The sequence below is a fragment of the Phalaenopsis equestris genome, unplaced genomic scaffold, assembly GCF_001263595.1.
Source record: "Phalaenopsis equestris unplaced genomic scaffold, ASM126359v1 Scaffold001246, whole genome shotgun sequence".
In the NCBI taxonomy this organism is placed as follows: Eukaryota; Viridiplantae; Streptophyta; class Magnoliopsida; order Asparagales; family Orchidaceae; genus Phalaenopsis; species Phalaenopsis equestris.
In genome coordinates, this window is record NW_018165685.1 from 120,304 (window position 1) to 140,390 (window position 20,087).

Below are 20,087 nucleotides of genomic sequence, written 5' to 3' on the forward strand. Positions count from 1 at the left end.
TTAGTCCATTGAATATGCAAAATTGATAAAATAAAATTATCCCTCATTTATTACTTTATCAAATTATCAATTTAGCAGCATCATTTTCCTACACTTAGATGAATGATTTTTTGCATCTGTTTTCACTTTTTCAGGAATCAATTGCATATATTGTGGACTTGTTTCACTTTCTATCTCCTCATGGAGAATTCACACATATGATCTTACCAGAAAGCTTCTCAAAGCCCTATACTACTTCAGCATATGGATCGGGAGACCATTCACATAATATGAATGAGAATAAAATCTTAACTAACATGTTCCTAATTTTGATAAGCAAATGATGATGATCAAGAAGATAAAAAGAAAAACTATAAATCAAACATTAATAAGACAAAATAAGTATGTATAAGCTCCAAACCAAGGCAGAAAAAAGAAGAAAAAAAAGAAAAACTATCAATCCACCAAAGTGCAAGAAAATCGTTCTGCCAATTTAGTAATTTGAACATAAAGAAAGAATAAGTGGGTATACTGTGAATGGCAGTAGCTGGATTAAAAGTGGAGGAAGGTAAGGCTCAAAAAAATAAAATTTGGCAAACAAATTTTACTAAAAGAACCCTTTTCCTTAATAGCATAGACTCAAAAGGAGAAATAGCTACAGCCTAATTAAGCAGAACAATAGGAGTTAATAGACCAACAACATCTGCCAGAGAGGAGCACATCATAACAGTACCAGCAGCATAAAGAAAAGAATGACAGTCCCTGGAATAAATGAAGAACAAGGCGGATCCTCGAATTTAGTGCAGCAAACATCAATAAAGAAGACAAAGAACAAAGTTAAAGCCCAAGGGCCGCCATTGAAGATGGCAATGGCACAAATAATGGATTGGCATCAAAGATAAAGAGTAGCTAGCCATACAAGTTAGGGTAACATTAGGTTGGAGCTTGGGCGGTCAAAAAAGCTCGTCGTTCGCAAACAGCTCATGTTCAGCTCGAGCAGCTTGTGTTCGATTCATTTATTAAGCAAACAAGTCGAACACAAAAAAATTTTTTTGAGCTCCGTTTATAAATGAGCAGAACAAAAACAAACTTTGTTTGATCGTGTTTGATCATTTTGACTCGAATTAATTTAATAATAAATAATATATCAAAATTAAAATAATGATTTGATTCATATAAATGTAATAAAGAAAATTTATATGTAGATTTGTAAATACATAAAAATTGGGTGGTTTGTATGTAAATACCCCTCAGATTTTTTTTTTTTATAATTTAGGTGTTAGATATGTAAATATATAAGAATTGGGTGGTATGTATGTAAATGCCCCACAAATTAAAAAAAAAAACTTTTAGAGAATAGATATGTAAATACATAAGAATCGGGTGGTATGTAAATGCTGCTCAAATTTTTCCAATAATCTCCACATTTTCATCAGTGATGAGCTGTAACATATTTAAATATTGAAGAATTTGCTGGTATGTTTGTAAATTACTTTGGCCCCGCCCCAATTCTTCTCAACTCTTCTGCAAGTTAGCCCCATTGGGACTTCAAGAAAAAAGAGATTGTCAGTCCATTATAAATGTTTCGTCCCATTTTCAAATTATTCTACATTGATAGTCCCACACCAGGACTTCAATAGCAATGAGATTAACTTTCGATTATTAATGCAAAAAAAAATTTGAATTTGCAGCTTCACCCCAATTATGCGAAGCGATTAAATTTTTATTTCTTTTGAAGACAATTTAAAATAAAAAAATTAATATTTTATATTTATTTTGAGCTTAAGTTCGAATCGAATACGAGCTTGATCCGAACAAATAAGTTTGATTCGAGCCAAACACAGATAGACTTCTAACGAGCTCTTTCGAACACAAGCCAAACTCGAACAAAATAAAAATTAAACAAGCCGAACACGACCAAGCCTCTAGCTCGCTCATGCTCGACTCATTTAGGCCCCTAATTGGAGCGGTTGAAAAGAAGACAGCAAAAGCAATCGAAAGGGCAAATGCGGACAAGAGAGTTGGACCATGAGAGAAAAAAACCTAAGCGACAGCAAGAGATAACGAGGATGTTGAGCCAAGGCTTCTGTCAACAGCAATGTGCAAGCAAAAAAAATAAAAGAGGGGCGCAATAAACTGGAGAAGATCATAGACAACAACAAGAGGACTGAGTCGTGTGTACTTTCTATCAACTTGGCTGACTGAAATTTTGGGGTTAAAAAAAGAAGGATTCATTTGGTAATGTTTTGCTTAACGTCGCTACTTTAAAAGCTCGTCATATTACAATTTTGATTAGTCTGAGGAATGCATGACGAAAATCCCTACATCATCACATGCATAAGTTACTTCCATGTAGCTATTGAGGAGCTTGTTGAATGACAATTTCATCTAATCTGGAACATACAGAATATAAATTCCAACCCCACACATGTACCCCTTCATGGTTCTACAGCCATGCAAAATAAGCAGCACATTCATTTTCATGTGAGCAAAAATGACTTCATTTTGTAAAATATAGAATAATAATACAAATTCAAGCTTATGCATATGTAACCTTTTGCCTGCAGGATATTTATTTTCAAGTACCTGCGGGACCCTTTCCATCAAGATAAATGCAATGTGGATTCCATGCATATACATCAATAAGATGGCCAAACCTGTAATTAACACCAAAACAGAAGAGAAAATGAATTAGTTTGAACAGTTAACAAAACTACGATGAAAAAAAAAAAAGAAGCTCAAGGCATACCTATCACCACCAGTACCCTCACTATTGTCCACTAGATTGGCACCATAGAGCCGACCAGGAATTGCATTTCCTATGGAGAAATGCATAATATCAACTTCATGACCATGACAAGTCGTATGGTTGCAGGATCCAGGTAAGTTTTTGCACCCTCCCATCTTACAAGAGAGAAGTTTTATTAGTATGCAATCAATGAAGTTGTTGGTGCAGATCTAAGATAAGCATAGGAATGGTAATCATCAATTATGCATCTTTTTATACGATGTATCCAGGGCTAGCCAACGCTATCCTATTGTAACCAAATCTTATAAATTTCACGAATTTTATACTGTGTAACTTTGATTATGTTACAATCTTCTCTTTGATGTCAAACCAGCATTTGGAGACCAATATGCACTTACGTTATGATATGAAGCATTCTCCCCCACTTGAAACATTAGAGCAACAGAAGGACATTTCGTATTTGCACTGCATTTGCAAAAGGGCAGAACATCAATCATCAACAGCATACTGGTGAAATGCCCAAAAAAGGGGCACGATGCCTGATAGTGCAATATGAACAAAGAAATTGAATATTTCTTTGGAGAAATTCCTTTCAGTTATCAAGTATTCCCCAAGCTCAATAGTTATAACAACTGGTTATTTGAAAGACAAGATGGAGGTCATCTTAAAGTCTAGGGTCACTAATGTAAAGTATTAAATGCTAAAATAGTCCCCTAACTATTTACATGGAGTCATTTTAGTCCAAAAGTCTATGGAAGTGCATATTAGTCCCTGAATCCTGAAATTAGAGCTGAAACAGTCCTCATCAAGACTATTAGTGCTCCAATTTAAAAACCCTGGGGATTGATTTGGTACTTCTATAGGCTCTAGGACTAAAATGGGCCCATATAAAAAGTGAAAAGATTATTTTGACACTTCACTCCTAATGTAAGGTTACAAACTTAGAATCACATATTGTTGATTTTCAGAATTCAGCGAAATAGTTTTATTGATATGAAAATGAGGTATAATAATGTTACATGAATCCGAAAAATAGGAAAGACAAGAAAAAGGAAATAACATGAAAGGAAAGATATAACACTTATATCTCCACTTAATCAATTCATAATAATTACTTGGAGATAAAAGAAACAACATAAAATAGGAAAGGCTAAAATAGTAAAGGAAATAAATTCAATCCAAGAAAATAAATCTAATCCTCATAACTTTTAATAGGAAAAAATTATTTTCTAATATAACTTTTAATAATAACCCTTAAATTGAAACAAGGTCGACAACCCTCTTCAACTTGGATATGAAAATATAATACAATGGGTGAAGAAAATTCTTTGTGAGGTAGAACTTAAAGTCTTCATCTCGTACTTGGTAATCAACCCCAAGAGTATTTAGGGATATTTTAGTTGACTGCAGTTTTTGCGGTGTCTATAGGTAGGCGAAGGAATCCTAGAAGTAATGTTGCAGAGATGTTTGCAGGGAAGTAGAAAACCTACAGGAAAAGCTGACTTCTAGTTGACTGCAATTGTCTTTGACTGCAGTTTTTGCATTGTCTGTAGGTAAGCGGAAAGCTTCTACAGGTAGTGTTGCAATGAAGTTTGCAGGGAAGTAGACAATCTACAGTAAAGTTGCAGGGTATGGCCTGCAGGTAAAAAAAGAACGCCTACAAAAAAAACTGCACGATATGACCTATAAGTAGAAAGAAAGAATATCTGCAAGGAAAATTACAGTGTATGTCTTGCAGGAAAAAAAGAAGAGCGATGGAGACCTGCTAGAAAAGGGCTCCGGAGGGGGCCTACTGTAGGAAAAAAGCTCCGAAGAAAAATAAGCTGCAGAAAAATGCTCCGTAGGAGGGCCACCTACAGGAAAAAACTCTGAAGGAGTGTCAACTATGGGAAAAAGTGTCGGAGGAGGGTCTACTTCAGGAAAGCTCCGGAGGAGGGTCTGCTACAGAAAAAAGCTTCGGAGAGCGTCCTGCAAGAAAAAAGCTCCTCCGGACAAGGGTTTGCTACGGGGAAGAGCTCCGAAGGAGGGCCTGCTACAAGGAAGAGCTCAAGAAAGGGTCTGCTGCAGGGAAGAGCTCAAGAGGAGGGTCTGTTATAGGGAAGAGCTTCAAAGAAGGGCCTGTTGTAGAGAAAGAGCTCCGGAGGAGGGCCTGCTACGGAGAAAGAGCTTCGAAGGAGGGCCTTTTGCAGCGAAAGAGCTATGGAGGAGGGCCTACTGCACGAAAGAGCTTTGGAGGAGGGACTGCTACAAGGAAGAGCTCCAAAAAATGGCCTGTTGGAAGAAAAAAGCTTTTGAGCCTCGTTAATCATAGTAGCAGTTATAGCGTTAGAAGTGACCACAACTTCAATCAGGCCCCCTACAACTTCGTCAGGGTACCACACTACCACCACAGGCAAACACAATGGTGAACATTGTAATCGTTGATGCTACCAAGCCTCCCTTTGCCACTCCTATTAGACGCCCCAAATCCCCTGCTGCCCATAACAGCAGTACTGAGCCCAAGCCTCTCTACCTCGAGGCAGAACCTCTCCTTCATGTCATTATCCATTACATTGTAGACCTTGATAGGGATACGAGACTCTACAAGCGACTAGGCGAGATGTTATGCTTTGGCGATACTGAAGGCATCAAAATCTTCCTCAAGTTTCTGTTGTGACTGCTCGGAGTCAACCTCTTCAATGGCAACTGCGACCTCCGAAACGGAGAGGTTTATCAATCCCCAGTTAGAGAACAGAAGTGGAGCGACCACAAAGAACGACGACGACATCACCAGGTTGAAGGTAGTTCTGGATAGCCCAATTCACAGCGTAGGCGCATTTTTCGATTAAATCTACAGCGATCGCAATCCGATAATTGGAGCTATCAGACATTTTTCGATTAAATCTACAGCGATCGCAATCCGACAATTGGAGCTATCAGAGGGGGGGTTCACTGCTGCAACGGATGAGAAGAACCACAGTGATGATGGTTGAATCATTTGTGTTGTGACGGCTAAAGCAAAGGCTGCAAGGAAATGGCAAAAATTACACAAACCTACTAGAAACTAGCAGGAAAGCCTATAGTAGCTTATAGGAAGGTTCCGTGGCAAAAGCCAGTAGGAAAACCGCAGCGGAAATTTCTAGCCAGCGAAGGGAGAGCCATCAATGAATCGAGCAGTTGAACCTTGTAGGGATAGAGTGGGAAGAAGCGGCCTGCAACAGGAAGAAATAGCAGTTGGTGGCCTACAGGAGGTTCCAGCAGCTAACTCTCACAGGAAGGAATTATGACGGCTAGAGACAGGGAAAGGAAGTTTCCAACATCCAAGGTCAGCATGAGGGAATTCAGGCAACGGGAAAAGGTGCAGGAGGAAATTTCGACTGCGGTGCCTACATGAAGATGAAGTCTCCGGCAGAAAAAAATGAAAAGACGAGGCAGATGAAGAGCCTGCAACATGGTGAAGATTGTCGGCTGCAAGGAATTGAAAGATTTCAACAACAGAAGACTCTAGGGTTTATTGCAAAGCTCTGATAACATGTTAATTTTCAAAATTCAGCGGAAAAATTTTATTGATATGAAAAGAGGATATAAATACCCTTACGTGAATCCTAGAATAGAAAAGACAAGAAAAATGAAATAATATGAAAAGAAAGATATAACACATATATCTCCAATTAATCAATTTATAATAATTACTTTGAGATAAAGGAAACAACATAAAATAGAAAAACTAAAATAGGAAATGAAATAAATCTAAAATAGGAAAAGAAATAAATCCAATTCAACGAAAAAAATTTAATCCTCATAACTTTTAATATGAATAAATTATTTTTTAATATAACTTCTAACACATACTAAAAGGAAACACATAAGTCGTGATAAAGTGTCGCTAAATGTTGAATTTAAGCAAAGATTTATCTTTATTGATGCAAAAACATAAAACATGTTATTCATTCCAAACATGAAATTTCATACAACAACAACATAAAAAATGTTATTCATTCCTTCAAAAATTTCATAAGGAATGTAAAAATATATAAAAAATTTTACAGCAATTAGAATTCACAGCATATAAATGAAAATTAGCTTTAACAAATTTGATAAAATTGTAATTACTAAAACAAATCGATCACAAAATAATTTAAAAGAAAAACAAGGAAGTTATCAATTAAATAATTCTGGCCACACACAAATACAAGAATAAACATCACTAGGAAGTCGTCAAAAATTGAAAAGCACTTCAACAATTAGCATCCAATAAAGTATATTAATAAGTAGACATAATATTTATTTAACCAGTGACATTCAATAATTTTCATACGCCTCAAGGAAACTACTTATAATCCAAAAAAGATAAAATTAGTAACTTCTCTAAATCTTCCAAAATTTGGGCTGAAACTGTAAGTTTCAATTAAAAAAACAAAAATTCCAGTAAGAACAAGTTTTAAAACAATAGTTTCAACAAAACAATGAGTTTCCAACAATATTAAATTTTCTGCTACAATAAATAGAACAAACAAACAAAGCTATAGTGACAAAATCACCACTTACCATCGCCTGCAATAGTACCAAAAATCTAGCAATCAACAGAGCAGTTCCAGTGATAATAATAACTTATGAAGTCAAAGGAGACAACAATGAACATCCAATCCAGTGTATGGACAAGGAAGAGAACTAGTTACATACTGACAAAGGAACCAAATATAGGTGTCAAAAAGAGTCCAAGTGCATAATTAAAAAAATTCACCTGGTGAGGGAATCAAAACACTAGAGAAAGCAGTACATTCTCATAGGAACCATCTTCAAAGGCGTTCCATAGTAAAATTCGTAAAAAAGATAACACTAAGACACGAAAACTATCAAAAAAATTTAATGTATACGATTTATAGGGCTGCAAACAAAACGAGCAAATCTCAACAGCTGCTTGTTTGGGCTTTAGTTCATCTATTAAAAGCCTCTTTGATCTCGGCTCAACCTCAATTTAAGTTTTTAGGATTGTACCCGAGCTTAAGTTCGTCCATTAGAACCATGTTCTCACTCGGCTCAACCTTGATTTGAGCTCGTTTTTTATAGAGATTACCAAGCTTATTAACAAGAAACTTATTTAACTAAATGAATGAGTCATATTTGAGCCTTAATCAAGTTTTATACAAGCAGCTTACGAAAAAGGATAAACAGGCCATATTAAATAAAGCTTGTTGGGCCAAAAAAATAAAAATTTAAAGTTCACTATAGATAAACGAGGTTTAATCGAAATGTAATCGAGCTTGATAAAAGACAATACTGCTCATGAATATAAATAAAACAAATCATATGATGTTCAAGCTTATTCATTTTGTAACCTAGTATTTATGAAAATGTTCAAGCTCATTGAATTAACTAATCAAATTATCTTAAGTGTGTTTTGATCGATTTGAGCCACAAGTAGCTGGTTTAATGCCTGGTTCATTTGAAGCCCTAACAATTCACATTATCTAATAATCACAATATTTAAAAATTATATCTTTTTATTCCACTTGAAAAAAATTGGCTCTAATCTTAGATGCTCGTGTCCGTTAGTTCAATTTTATATATGGATCTAGGAATCTTGAAATCAATAATATTTCGGGCCGATTTATAAATTTCGAATGGAATCTAGTGGAACTAAATATGGATATGATCCTACATCTTAGCATGTGGTGCAAAGTAAAGCTCAAAAACATAGGAAACCACGTTGGCTGGCATGCAAACTAAGTTGCACATAATCCATACTCACTAGAATGTACAAGAAGTGTAGTGTTACACTGATTGACATTTAAATTATGATTCTTCAAGCAAGGAACTATTTCTTAATGGTCACGATACTTTATTGTATGATTTCTCTAGATTTTTGAAAGTCCTAAGAAAGCCTCAGAAGTCATATCAACCAACCGTAACCTCGAATGGGAAATCCTGATTTAGAACAACAAATGCATATGTTACTTTGCTTTATATTGAGCAAACAGCATGCTTTGTTGCATAAATAGATCTTTGGAGGCATTTGATACAGGGGTATATGGTTAAATAACAATCTTTAATAAACTTCACTGTGTACCGATTTCTCTTTTCTAAACTCTAAAATCTCATCTCCGGATAAATTTATATGATTATTGCTTTGTTTCCCATAAAGAATAAATCATAGAAAGCAGATGTTTTTCTATTCATTTTTTTCTAAACTGCACAGCTGAGATGCTTGTTATCGATGCCTAAATAATGCAGATGTTGAGGGGATTTTTTCAAAATAGCACCCTATAATCTTGTTTTCTAGACTATAGGCACAGTACAGCATCAGTAATAATATTAAAGAATGATAAATAACTGAAATTAAAAAATATGTAGCATACAAAATTTTGGAGAAATGTTGAGGAATCTGAGACAATTATTTAACAAAAAGGGAATGTGCCTGTATTTGACACCCGGTGGTACTTTTTACAAAGTCCCGAAAAAACCAATAAATCATAGGCAAACAAAATACATTTTTCATTATAATGTAAAAATATAAGACGTTGGTACAGCATAGGCTTGTTTAAAGCAAGAGTGACTTTGGTGAAAAGTAACATACCCTTGAGAGTAAGCATACTCCCCATCAACTTGCAGCAAGAAGAAAACACGATTTCCATCATGCACAGCCTATAGAAATAACCAAAAATATGGTAATAAACAGCATTATGACAAATGTCCTTTCACGAAAGATTAATCCAAACTCCTGATGCAATTGAATATGAAGTTACAGAAAAAAAAATTAATATGGAGTTGAAAATGCACAGCCATAAACTGATAAAGAATGGCTTCAAACATATTCTTCAAAATATCTTGCCAATTAGATGCTCAAAAATTAATCTGGATGGTGTTTCAGTGCTCCAGTTACCGAACTAAAAACCAAATTCGGTGCTTGGTTCACAAAGCAACAAGAACTAGACATGCAACTGTCATATCAAAACAGAAAAGCAGCTTTTGCCATGGTGATTAGTTAAAAGCTAAAACTTTCATGGAAAAATTAAAAACTTCCGTAACTCCATTCACATTCACATTTACATGAAAACAGACCTGTTCGATCAAGTTTCTTAAACTAAATCCAGATGAAAAATTACACGAACAAGTATAAAATGGGTGTACTACTTGCACTTAATCAGGGTGATGTTAGCTGAAGGCTAAGCCTAAAAAATGTGAGACCACTACCTATAAGAGAATAAAAGTCGACAAGTAAATGGGGAGTCTGCACTTAGTTAAGTCATCCCTTTTATCATTAACTTCATTTTCTCTCAAATCCAAATGAATAACCAATGCTTCTATGTGGCAAAAAGGGTCTTGGAAAAAAAATTTATTAACATCATGATGAGCTGGCTTTCAGAAATCAACTTTACTCCTCATGATATAAGAAAACTCTAGCCTAAGAATCCAATTACCAGCGCCCCCCCCAACCCCGCCCCCCCCCCCAAATGATTAACACATGAATTCATTCTATTTCGTGGATGTAGAAGGTTGCCCCATAAAGAACAAAATTCTGAAGAAAGTGAGGTCCATCCAAGAAAGATATGAGAAGAATGTTTATTAATTGTGTATTTATGTACAAAAAGACCAAAACTCGCTTTCGTTCAAATAGCTAAGAAATAAAGAAAAGAAGTTCTAGCTAGTTCACATATTTTTTCGTTTGGCGGGCTCTTAAAGTGCATCTCATAATTAGAGAAGTCAAATTTATGTCTTATCTTTGAATCATTGATACCGCTTCCAGGTGCACCCACATTGTGGGGCTCACGCAAGTATACGTGTCGTATAAGTAATATTAGATTTTTTTAGTCCGGAATGTCGATCCTACAGGGAACTGAGAATTAGAATTAGGAAAAATTCTAGCCCATTAGCTTCGTTCCTAACCTGGAAAATAGATTGGGTTAAGTCCTACAAAACTAATCCAATAGTATCTAAAGCAGTTGTAAAGTATAAATCCTATAGAAATCCTACTTAATTAGGTGTTGAATCGATGAATATCAGGTTATAAAGCTACCCTCCCTTGTAATGATGTAAGAGTAGTGCAGAAAATATATAGTACAAATTGTAAATATGGCTAGTGACAAATAGGAACAACTCTCTAATTTACCCTCACTTGAGTGCATAAAGAAGATTGGTTAAAACGACATTAACCTATACTCCACAATTCAACGTGACTAACCCAATTGATTCTACCATAGCTCTCCCGAGTTATTATGGTTCATAACACATTATAACATTTCACTTGGTCAGAATGAAAAGTAAAGAAAAATCTTAAGGTTAATCATCACATTCAGCAACTAAAAGCACTTTCACGGCAATTAACTTTCCTACACATCCTACTTAATCATCACAAGGTAAGGCAAAGAGTACTATTCAGAAATCATGAAGAACATACCACAAAGCTTCAATGAAACAAGAGAATTCCACTAAATGATGTGTTTAGGAATATAGAACAAATGAAATACACAATCACTTTTTTCCTCTCCTTTACAACTGAAGATGCTCCACAAAATGCTTCCCTAGCTGTTGCTCCTGAAGGCATTCCCTATCCTCAACTCAAGAAGAAGAAACAAAACTCTACTGCACATACACAGCCTTCTCCTTACTTTACCACTCAAATCTCCCCAAAATACTCACTCTAAACCTAACTTTCATCAATCAATCAACAACCTTCATAAGTCCATGATACATGCACATTTATAAGCTTTCTTCTCAGCACAAAATCCACTTCACGACCTCCAAACAACTCCCCACGTCAGATGGTAGAACTACTCAAAACTTCCTCGGGCAATTGCTTACGCCTAAGCGTCAATCTCTCAGTTTGCTAAGGAAGGCATGGGCGAATTGGCACCCAAGGGTGTGGCGCCTAGGCGCCAGTATCACAGCATGTTGGCGATAGGCGCCAACCTCTCGGGTTGTCAAGGCTGAGACTGGAGCCCAGGGGTCTGGTGTCTAGGCGCCAATCTCCTTATGCTCCTTTTGCTCCAAGTCTCCTCCATGTTGCTCAATTTCCAACACATTTTTTACCTGCAAGATAAACATGAAAATACATTTCTTTAAAGTGTAATTTCATCTATAAAAATATGTAAAATATAAAAGAATTTAAGTATTCTTTTTCTACACATCAAAATCACCCAAACTTAAAGATTATTTATTTTCAAGTAACATTATAATTTAAATACCAATTAGTTAATTTGACGGAGAGAGTTTCATAAAAACTATCAACAATTATGCATCAAAAAATTCATAGTGATGAAAATATAACAACTTCAGTAAACTAGTATAGTCCTAGGGTGAAAGAAACTTTGCATCCTACCAATAAAATTTGATTTCCTACTTCCATAAATAAATTAACAAATGTTAAATAAGTTACATTAGATGGTAAATAGATAGAATGTAAGCACTCCCTTTAAGAAGTTTACTAATACTTCCTAAACATCAATAAAAAGAGGAATGTAATGGAGTTCAAAATTTTAAAAAAATCTAGTGAAACCAATTTTTGATAAGGTTTCTCCTCAAGCTTCTCTCATTTTATATTTTCTTTTATACTCTTTTTTTTGTTTTAGGATGAATATTTCTATCCTTAATGAGCTCTACTTTCATCTCTCTAAACTAAACACTCCACATTTCTCTTCTTTTTAATTTTTCAAAAATTTAATAAGGATTAGATGAAAATATATTTTTAAGGATGCTCAATTCTTGTGAAGTATTTATGTAAGTGTACCTAATTTAACAAATATGTAACACTTTTTAAAAGTGAAAATTTAAATCATTTTTCTACATGTTGAATTGCAAAATTAGTTCAACACTAGTTTAGCTTAATTTACATAGTGTATAAAATGAGTAAATTATGTTTTTCCTTTATCAATATTGTGAAAGTTTCAAATTTACCCCACATTCCTCAAGTTGATTAAATATAGCTATTCAATCGCAGTTTACTGAAATAAATTTTAAGTTTTAAAGTCTTTTTTCCCCCCCCCCCCCCAAAAAATAATTCTAAACATATTCAACAGTTTAAAGCATAAATGTAAATGGAGAGGCAATAGTATAGAAATATTTCCTATCATATGTGTCTATCACCAAGATCAACAAGTATAAATATGAATAAATATACATGAAATAGCAAGTAAATCTAAACTACAAGATATCAATTGAAATTCCACCAGAAAAAATTAATATTATAACAGGTAAATAAAAACAAATTCCACAATAAAAAAATAGACTCGTCAAATAATAATACATTAGCAACAGCAACAAATAAAAATAACATCCATTACATCCACATAAAATAAAATAAAAACTAATCATCATTCTCATCATCATCATCATCTTCTTCCTCATCATCACCTTCATCATCCTCTTCTTCCTCCTCAGAGTCCTCCATCAGCAGGCCATGCTCGTAGGGCTGATAAGGAGAATACACAAGGAACTCGAAAGGATTGTCCCCTCCAATCCAATAATTCCTCTTATACATTGCCAACTGAGCAGCCTAAAAACTAGCAACTTGATCATATTAGTTTTTATTCTATCAATCCATATGAGACATGTCGTCTGCCAAATCACAAACTATCGATGTCGATTGAATCATAGTAACATCATCATCAATCACACCCAATCTTTCTCACATAGAAGCCAGACTAGTGGAAGGATGAGGCTGGGAATAAGAAAAAGGGGTTGAGATGAAGAGGGCTGAGAAGAACTAGCCCAAGTACAAAAAATAGCATGTTTATCATATAGATTCAAGTTGGTCTTGAAGATAGGCTTCAAAGGCTGAAGCTTCTCCTCCCAACTCCCAAAAGAAACACCTAAATTTTGGCGTAACAAGAAGATGGTAGATGAGCGCCGCAAACCAATAGTAAAACCCCCCTTGTGGTATTAACTATAGAATGGTGGATGAGGGACCCTATATCTATAGATTTCCTGGTTTGGATATTGTAATTCAAAAATGCTCTATCGCTGGTGACCTCACTTAAATTGGTAGAGAGAAGTAACTTGACAGAAATGAAGTAGTGTCAAGCCTTCGAGGCTGATCGAGCTTGGACAAAGGAAAATTGATTTTATGATCATTTCTAACTTTCCAAGTCGCCCTACCATTAATCAAGATTCTAATGATCTCATTTAAATCAATATTTATAGAAGTGGAATGAGAGTGGAAACTATTAGGGGACATCTCTCAAGGAAAATAAAGCATTAATACAGGAAGGAGAAATGTCCACTTATTTCTCTTTCACACAGACAAAATCATCAGAAGCCTCAAGAAGATTAGCATAAAACCCCCTAAAAACTGAAATCACAACTGCATCAGTATTGTAACAAAAATTTTCCTAATCTCTACTCACAATCATACTTTCAACAGCACCCCAAGAGCTGATAAATCCTCGCTCAGCAATCAACTTCTTCGATGTCAAGAAGTCGTTGCAACGCTCCTCCGCATTGGAGCTTACAAATTTCTTCTTATCAAACAAACATTATGACTTGTTGCCCTTAGTTTTAAATGTCATTGGAAAGTTATTAGATGAAAATCACAAAGAATAAGGATTGAAAGTAATGTAGATCCAACAAGATGCAAATCAAGAGATTAATTAAAAATTTCCCCAAAAATCTCGAATCCAAACTTTCTACAGTCAAAAATCCCTGATGAAAATTGAAGGAAAAAAGTTTAGGGAGTGAAATCTACCTTTTTAAACGTGATTTTCACTCACAAAAACTTCTTGAATTAAGAGAAATTAGAAGAAAAAGGGATGCCAAAGGTTTCACCTCTCAGCCGCCGAAGAAGAGCTGGGGGAGGAGATCTGTGAAAATGAAGTGAATCGGCCCGATTTAGGGCTTAATAGTCAAATATTGGGTAGCGACGCCTAAGCACCTAGACCTAAATTGGTATGTTCACTTGTTTTGCAATATTCGTCCCCCCCCTAAGTCCCCCAAGTCCTTAATCACACATAATACTCTATAACTAAAGATAAATAAGGTCACTCATCCCTTTTCTCATCACATCTCTCTCTTGTATTTCCTAATCTTCAACGAAATTCTACTCTATTGATTGTCGGGTTTATTCACACATTTTTGTAAGGAAAATATTCTAGACTAGATAGCACATTAACTATTTAAATTAACTTAAATGTTGTCAACCTCTAAGTACTATTTTGTCCAATAAAGTATACAGCTCGGCCCATTCAATGAAGGAATCATCCTCTAGCCTTTCTAATCTCTGGACACAAAGAGCATCCTTAATGGAAGAACATGATCGAAAATAGAAAGTATCAAATTAAGATGGGCCTGTACCATGTCAAATCTTAATATCGCTCTTGTATATCCTTACGTTCATCCAGAGCTAAGGCTAGGAAGGCACTTGCCAAATACAAAGAGCGTTCGCTAGATCCAAATGCACTTACCAAAGGAATCAAAAGAACCTGCCTATTCATGAGCGATAAATTTTTCAGTCAGTAAGACCACTAAAATACTTTTCAAAATAACAAGTCACAAGTAGCTGAGCACTATGTACATGTTTCTATAATGGATATGTAATATATTTATTATTTAGATCATAGTATAGCCTCCTCAATAGCACCTAAAATTATTATAAATACAAGATCAAAGATAACATAGACACCTCCAACACTATATTTTCCAATAAGAGTTTCTCTCTTTCTCCTTCAATCTTTCTCTATTATCTTCTTTTATTTTTGCCCAAGGTTCTATTAGAACCTCATGGGTTCTATAGGATTTTAAGTATTACGACAACAATATTTGATCTAGCAACAATGTTCATGTAAATGTTGCATCCATTCTTTTGATTTCTATTCTAATAATATATAATAATTTCACATGAAAATCCTTCAAAGGTAATACACTAACATTTGCTAAAGTCTGGACTAAGCGAAAAAATTTTTGGAGTATTATCTTAAAAGAATTTCATTAGGATTACCTATCATTTCTACAAAGTGCAAAATGATTCCATAAAAACTGCAATGGCCACCAACCATGAAGGTTATACTCAGGGGTTGTTTGGTTGCAACATTGAAGCAAAACTTAGTAATTTGGCTAAATTTTGTCAAAAATATTTTAATCGTTTAAAATCATTATCTTCTTACATCAAGTTGGCCTCTGAAGTTAAACTAAATTTCAAATTTGTCAAATTCAGGGAAGGTTAAAATTTTTGAAATATACATAAACTCTCCTCATTATGCTTCTTACTCTTTTACATGCAAGTCTTGATTCTTTAGGGATTATCTTAGCCCCGGATTTAACCCGAATGGAGGCTAACTCTTGTCAGACGATCATTTTGGACAAAATAAAGCCATGGATTTGATAAATCTAAATTTCACAAATTTCAGCCATAAATTTGTGATTTACTAAATCCCATGAATCGACGAATTTAACTTCGCTGGTTGGGGATTTATGGCACGGGAAGGTAACAGCTAAAGCGATAACATGGATAAGGTTATCTCTTCCTCGCTCCCTCCCTCCCTCCCAATGGTCTTCTTGTCGGACTGTCATCTCCGGGCTCTTAGGTTATATCTTTGGTGTGATTGATCACCTTTCTCTCGGGGTAACATTCTCGTCTTCTCTGTTCGAGCAATTTTTTACTTTCCGAGTTTCGAACCGGGTAACTTTTTCTCCTTCTCTACCTTTTTTTTTTTTTTTTGCTTGAATGAAGTTTGATTCCTCATCATATGGTGAATACCAACAATGTGGGTTTTCTCCGTCATACCTTTCTTTCTGTTTATGTGCCTTGGATTCAAGTTTTATTGCCTGCTGTTGTTTGAAATCATAGTTTTCTATTGTTGTTTTTTTATTGTGGCTGGTTTTTTGAGAAGCAAAACTTGCCAAGATTTCTAACAGCTTCTTAAATCTTGGAAGAACTTGTCAAACAATTTTACTAGATTTACGGGATTAAATAAATCCATTGTCAAACAGTTTTCCGGATTTAACCCATTCCAGATTTAGTAAATCTGTATTTACAGGATTTGCTAAATCTTAATAACTTAAATCTCATCTGTTGCCATAGAGCACCTTAAAATATTTGTCAACCAAGATTTTAACACCAAGAGGAATTACTATATTTGGATTTTCCATATTTACTAAATACTGCTTGGATATTACGAATGAAATTCGAACCTTAATGCTAATCTTCCCGCCGGCATAGGCCTTGTCGGCGTCAGGATCGAGGGCGGGATAGAGGCTGAACTCGAAACCTTCGACTCCGGCCCAATCGTCGGCGTGACCGTCAACAGTAATGATCCCAGGACGGTAATCCGCAACAATACGAACGTCGGGGCTAGCCTCGCAGTTTCCAGTCTCCTCGCCGCCGTGATCCTCGTGCGGTGAGGCAAGGGGAATTGTGACCAAGAGGACAATTGTCGAGAGAAGGAAGAGGCGTATCATGGTGGCAGCAACAAAAGGGTACAACGAGGCGAAAAGCAGAGAGGCGGAGGAGCTGGTGGCCGAAGATAGGTTATTTATAGGAAAGGAAGCTGGAGCAAACGGCCAGCCGGAAGTGACCGGTGATGAGGCGAGAACTTTGACTTGATTTAGCTGAAAGACGGTTTTAACCCTCCTATCATTCTTTGTACGGGTAGAACGAACAGGATAATATAGGATTAATGGGGTTTTGGCAGCTTCAAGCAAAAAAATTTACTTATGGTCGGTTTGAATTAATTAATTGCATCATTAGAGTTTATTTTTATTAGTGATTTTTTCCCACCTTTTTACTTAAATCTATTAAAAAGAAAATTACTTTCTTATTAGTAATTCTTTTTCATAATTTTTTAATCCAAATCTGTCCTTATAGTTCCCAGGTGATCCCCAGGCTCGGCGGCTCCTTTTGTTCCACACAAACGAAATTATAATGTGAAGGTGAAGGGGAGCAAGCTCCCTAAATGATAGGGGTAGAGAGCCTAAAAAAACACCTTTTACATGCTAAGAATCCTTTATTTATAAATAAAAGAGAGGGATGATAGGAAATTAAATATATGTTCCTATTTAAAGGAGAGTATTGAGAGGTAATTTAGTCCAAATCCGTCTCTGCTAGTGTTTGGTGATCGACCCAAGTTGTCCTTCCACTGGGAGGTGGTCGATCGGATAGCCGGCCGACAAGAGGTAGTCGCCCTTATTGGGCTAGCCGGAGGGAGCTAGCAGACAGAGTGGTCAGTCGAGTAGAGGTGGCTTTCGTGGGTGTTGGTGATAGTTTCGGAAACAACATCGTCGGTGATGGAAACTTTGTTAGTTCATCGAGGAGGCATACTTTTAGATTATACATAAAACCCCGAAGTTTTTCACTTCTTAGACGTAAATTTGCAAAATAAGAATGGAAAACTCAAAAAGTTCATAAAACCTCAATCCATAGACTTTTAGTTTAGACATAATTTTTTGAATGACCTATTAGTAATTTTTTGGTAATTCAATCTTTGGAAAATATAATCAATCAAGCCTTTTTTTATAGATAGAAAATATTCTCAACTCAAGTTCACTCATTGCCCATCTTTCTTACCTTTGTTGGAACAACGCCTCTGACGGCCTCACCTTACGCCAGGTCTTAGGTGGTACTGCAGCTTTCTTCACCAGAGTAACCACTGAGACTTGCTAGTGGGATGATTTGTGTCATACCCATTACGAATATTGTTGCTTTTGGGCAGGGAACTACCTTCATTTTTTTAGTTAATCTTTTAGATAGTTTTTGGATGTTTCTTAAAGTCGGGTGTGGGGGAAGATTTTGGATTGCTCATCCCAGATAGGAAGCTTCAACGAGAGAAATACTTTGGAGTGCTTGTCCCAGAGGAGAGGCTTAGAGAGAGTCTGCTTGCTCACACTGGAGGGGAGGCTTGTAGAGAAATAGTATTTTTTTTTTCATTTGGAATGCTATTCCGAGGGAAAGGATTGAATGAGAAGGGAGAGTTGTTTTTTTAATCTCTTCTATTTGGCATTACTTTGTCTCCATTTTTATTTTCTTTCATTTATTTTTCTCTTCCTTCCTTAAAGAATGATAAGTAAATAAGGTAAGGAGTGGAGGTGCTTATCTCTTTTTGTTTTCATGTACAGGCTTTTCTTTCCCTTGGAATGTGAGAGGGAATCTTTTTTTTTTCTTCCTTCTGTCTTTTCGTTCTACTTTACGTCTTTTCAACTTTTTGCTTTTAAATTTTTTTTTCTTTTGACTTGTCTCATATACTTTATTTCTTGTCATTAAATGTGTTCATCTTCTTCTTCTTCTTTTCCTGATTTGTAATTTTTATTTCTTATTTCCTTATCTTAGTCCTTCTCCAACCTGGGTGGCTTTTCATCTTGTTGGCAGCATGTTCAATGCTCACCACACATTTTAAGTGTTGAATCAAAATATGTCCTTTGGACCGTGCCCAAGTAATAGAATCGGATTCTGAGGGATGGAGAAAGAAATGGAGAGAAAGAGAGAGTATGTTGTCCCATCGAGGGGCAAATAGGGGTGTTCCTGGGGCTCGGCGACCGCTTTTATTACACACAAATGAGGTTAAAATGTGAGGGTGGAGGGGAGCAAGCTCCCTAGAAGAGGGGGGAGAAAGTGCCTAAAGGGAACCCTTTACATGTCAAGGGGTCCTCTACTTATAGAGAAAAAAGTTACGTAAAACCAAAGGAATAGTAATTATAAGTCTACTTATCCTCTAGGTTTTAACAGTAATCCACAATTTAAGGAGAAAAAGTTGTCTATAAAAGAAGTGGTGTTACAAATGGGAAATCAATTACAAAGTCAAGGAGCTACAATTAGAAATATTGAGAATCAATTGGGACAAATAGCAAATTCATTAAGTATTAGATCCCAAGGAACACTTCCTAGTAATACAGAAATAAATTTGAAATACTAGAATAAAGAGCAAGTAAAAGCAGTTCAACTCAGAAGTGGAAGAAAATTGGAAGGTAGAGTTTAAAAAGCGACTGAAGTAGAGAGAGGAGATTAAAGAACCAAAAGAGGATGCTCTGAAAGGTTTAGAGAGACTTATTTCTCCACTTAAAGTTGATTTGGAAAAACCACCACCTCCATTTCCTCAGAGGCTTCGACAACAAAGGTTGGATAAGCAATTTTCAAAATTTATGGAATTTTTTAAGAAGCTTACAATTAATATTCCATTTGTTGAAGCTCTAGAATAAATACCAAGCTATGTGAAGTTTATGAAGAATATTCTTAATAGGAAAAAGAAGTTTCAAGATAATGAGATAGTTGCACTTAATGAGGAGTGCAGTGCTATAATTCAGAAAAAGCTTCCTGGAAAGCTTAAAGAACTTGGTAGCTTTACAATTTCATGTGTAATAGGAGATAGATTTTATGGGAAAGCCTTATGTGATTTAGGAGCAAGCATCAATCTTATGTCATTATCAATATTTAAAAGATTGAGATTAGGAGAAATAACCC

The 20,087-nt window shown here is 35.5% G+C and overlaps 1 protein-coding gene across 1 annotated transcript in view; it reads right to left on the reverse strand.

The window, feature by feature from the left end:
- Positions 1 to 17,279, reverse strand: part of LOC110033648 — a 36,061-nt gene extending 18,782 nt beyond the window's left edge. The window contains exons 1-5 of the mRNA XM_020737699.1: positions 16,829 to 17,279; positions 9,285 to 9,352; positions 3,127 to 3,193; positions 2,729 to 2,883; positions 2,566 to 2,636 (exon numbers count right to left, since the gene is read on the reverse strand). Of these exons, the coding sequence (XP_020593358.1) occupies positions 2,566 to 2,636; positions 2,729 to 2,883; positions 3,127 to 3,193; positions 9,285 to 9,352; positions 16,829 to 17,095 (628 nt within the window). The 5' untranslated portion in view covers positions 17,096 to 17,279. The remainder of the gene's footprint in view (positions 1 to 2,565; positions 2,637 to 2,728; positions 2,884 to 3,126; positions 3,194 to 9,284; positions 9,353 to 16,828) is intronic.
- Between the last annotated feature and the right edge of the window lie 2,808 nt (positions 17,280 to 20,087).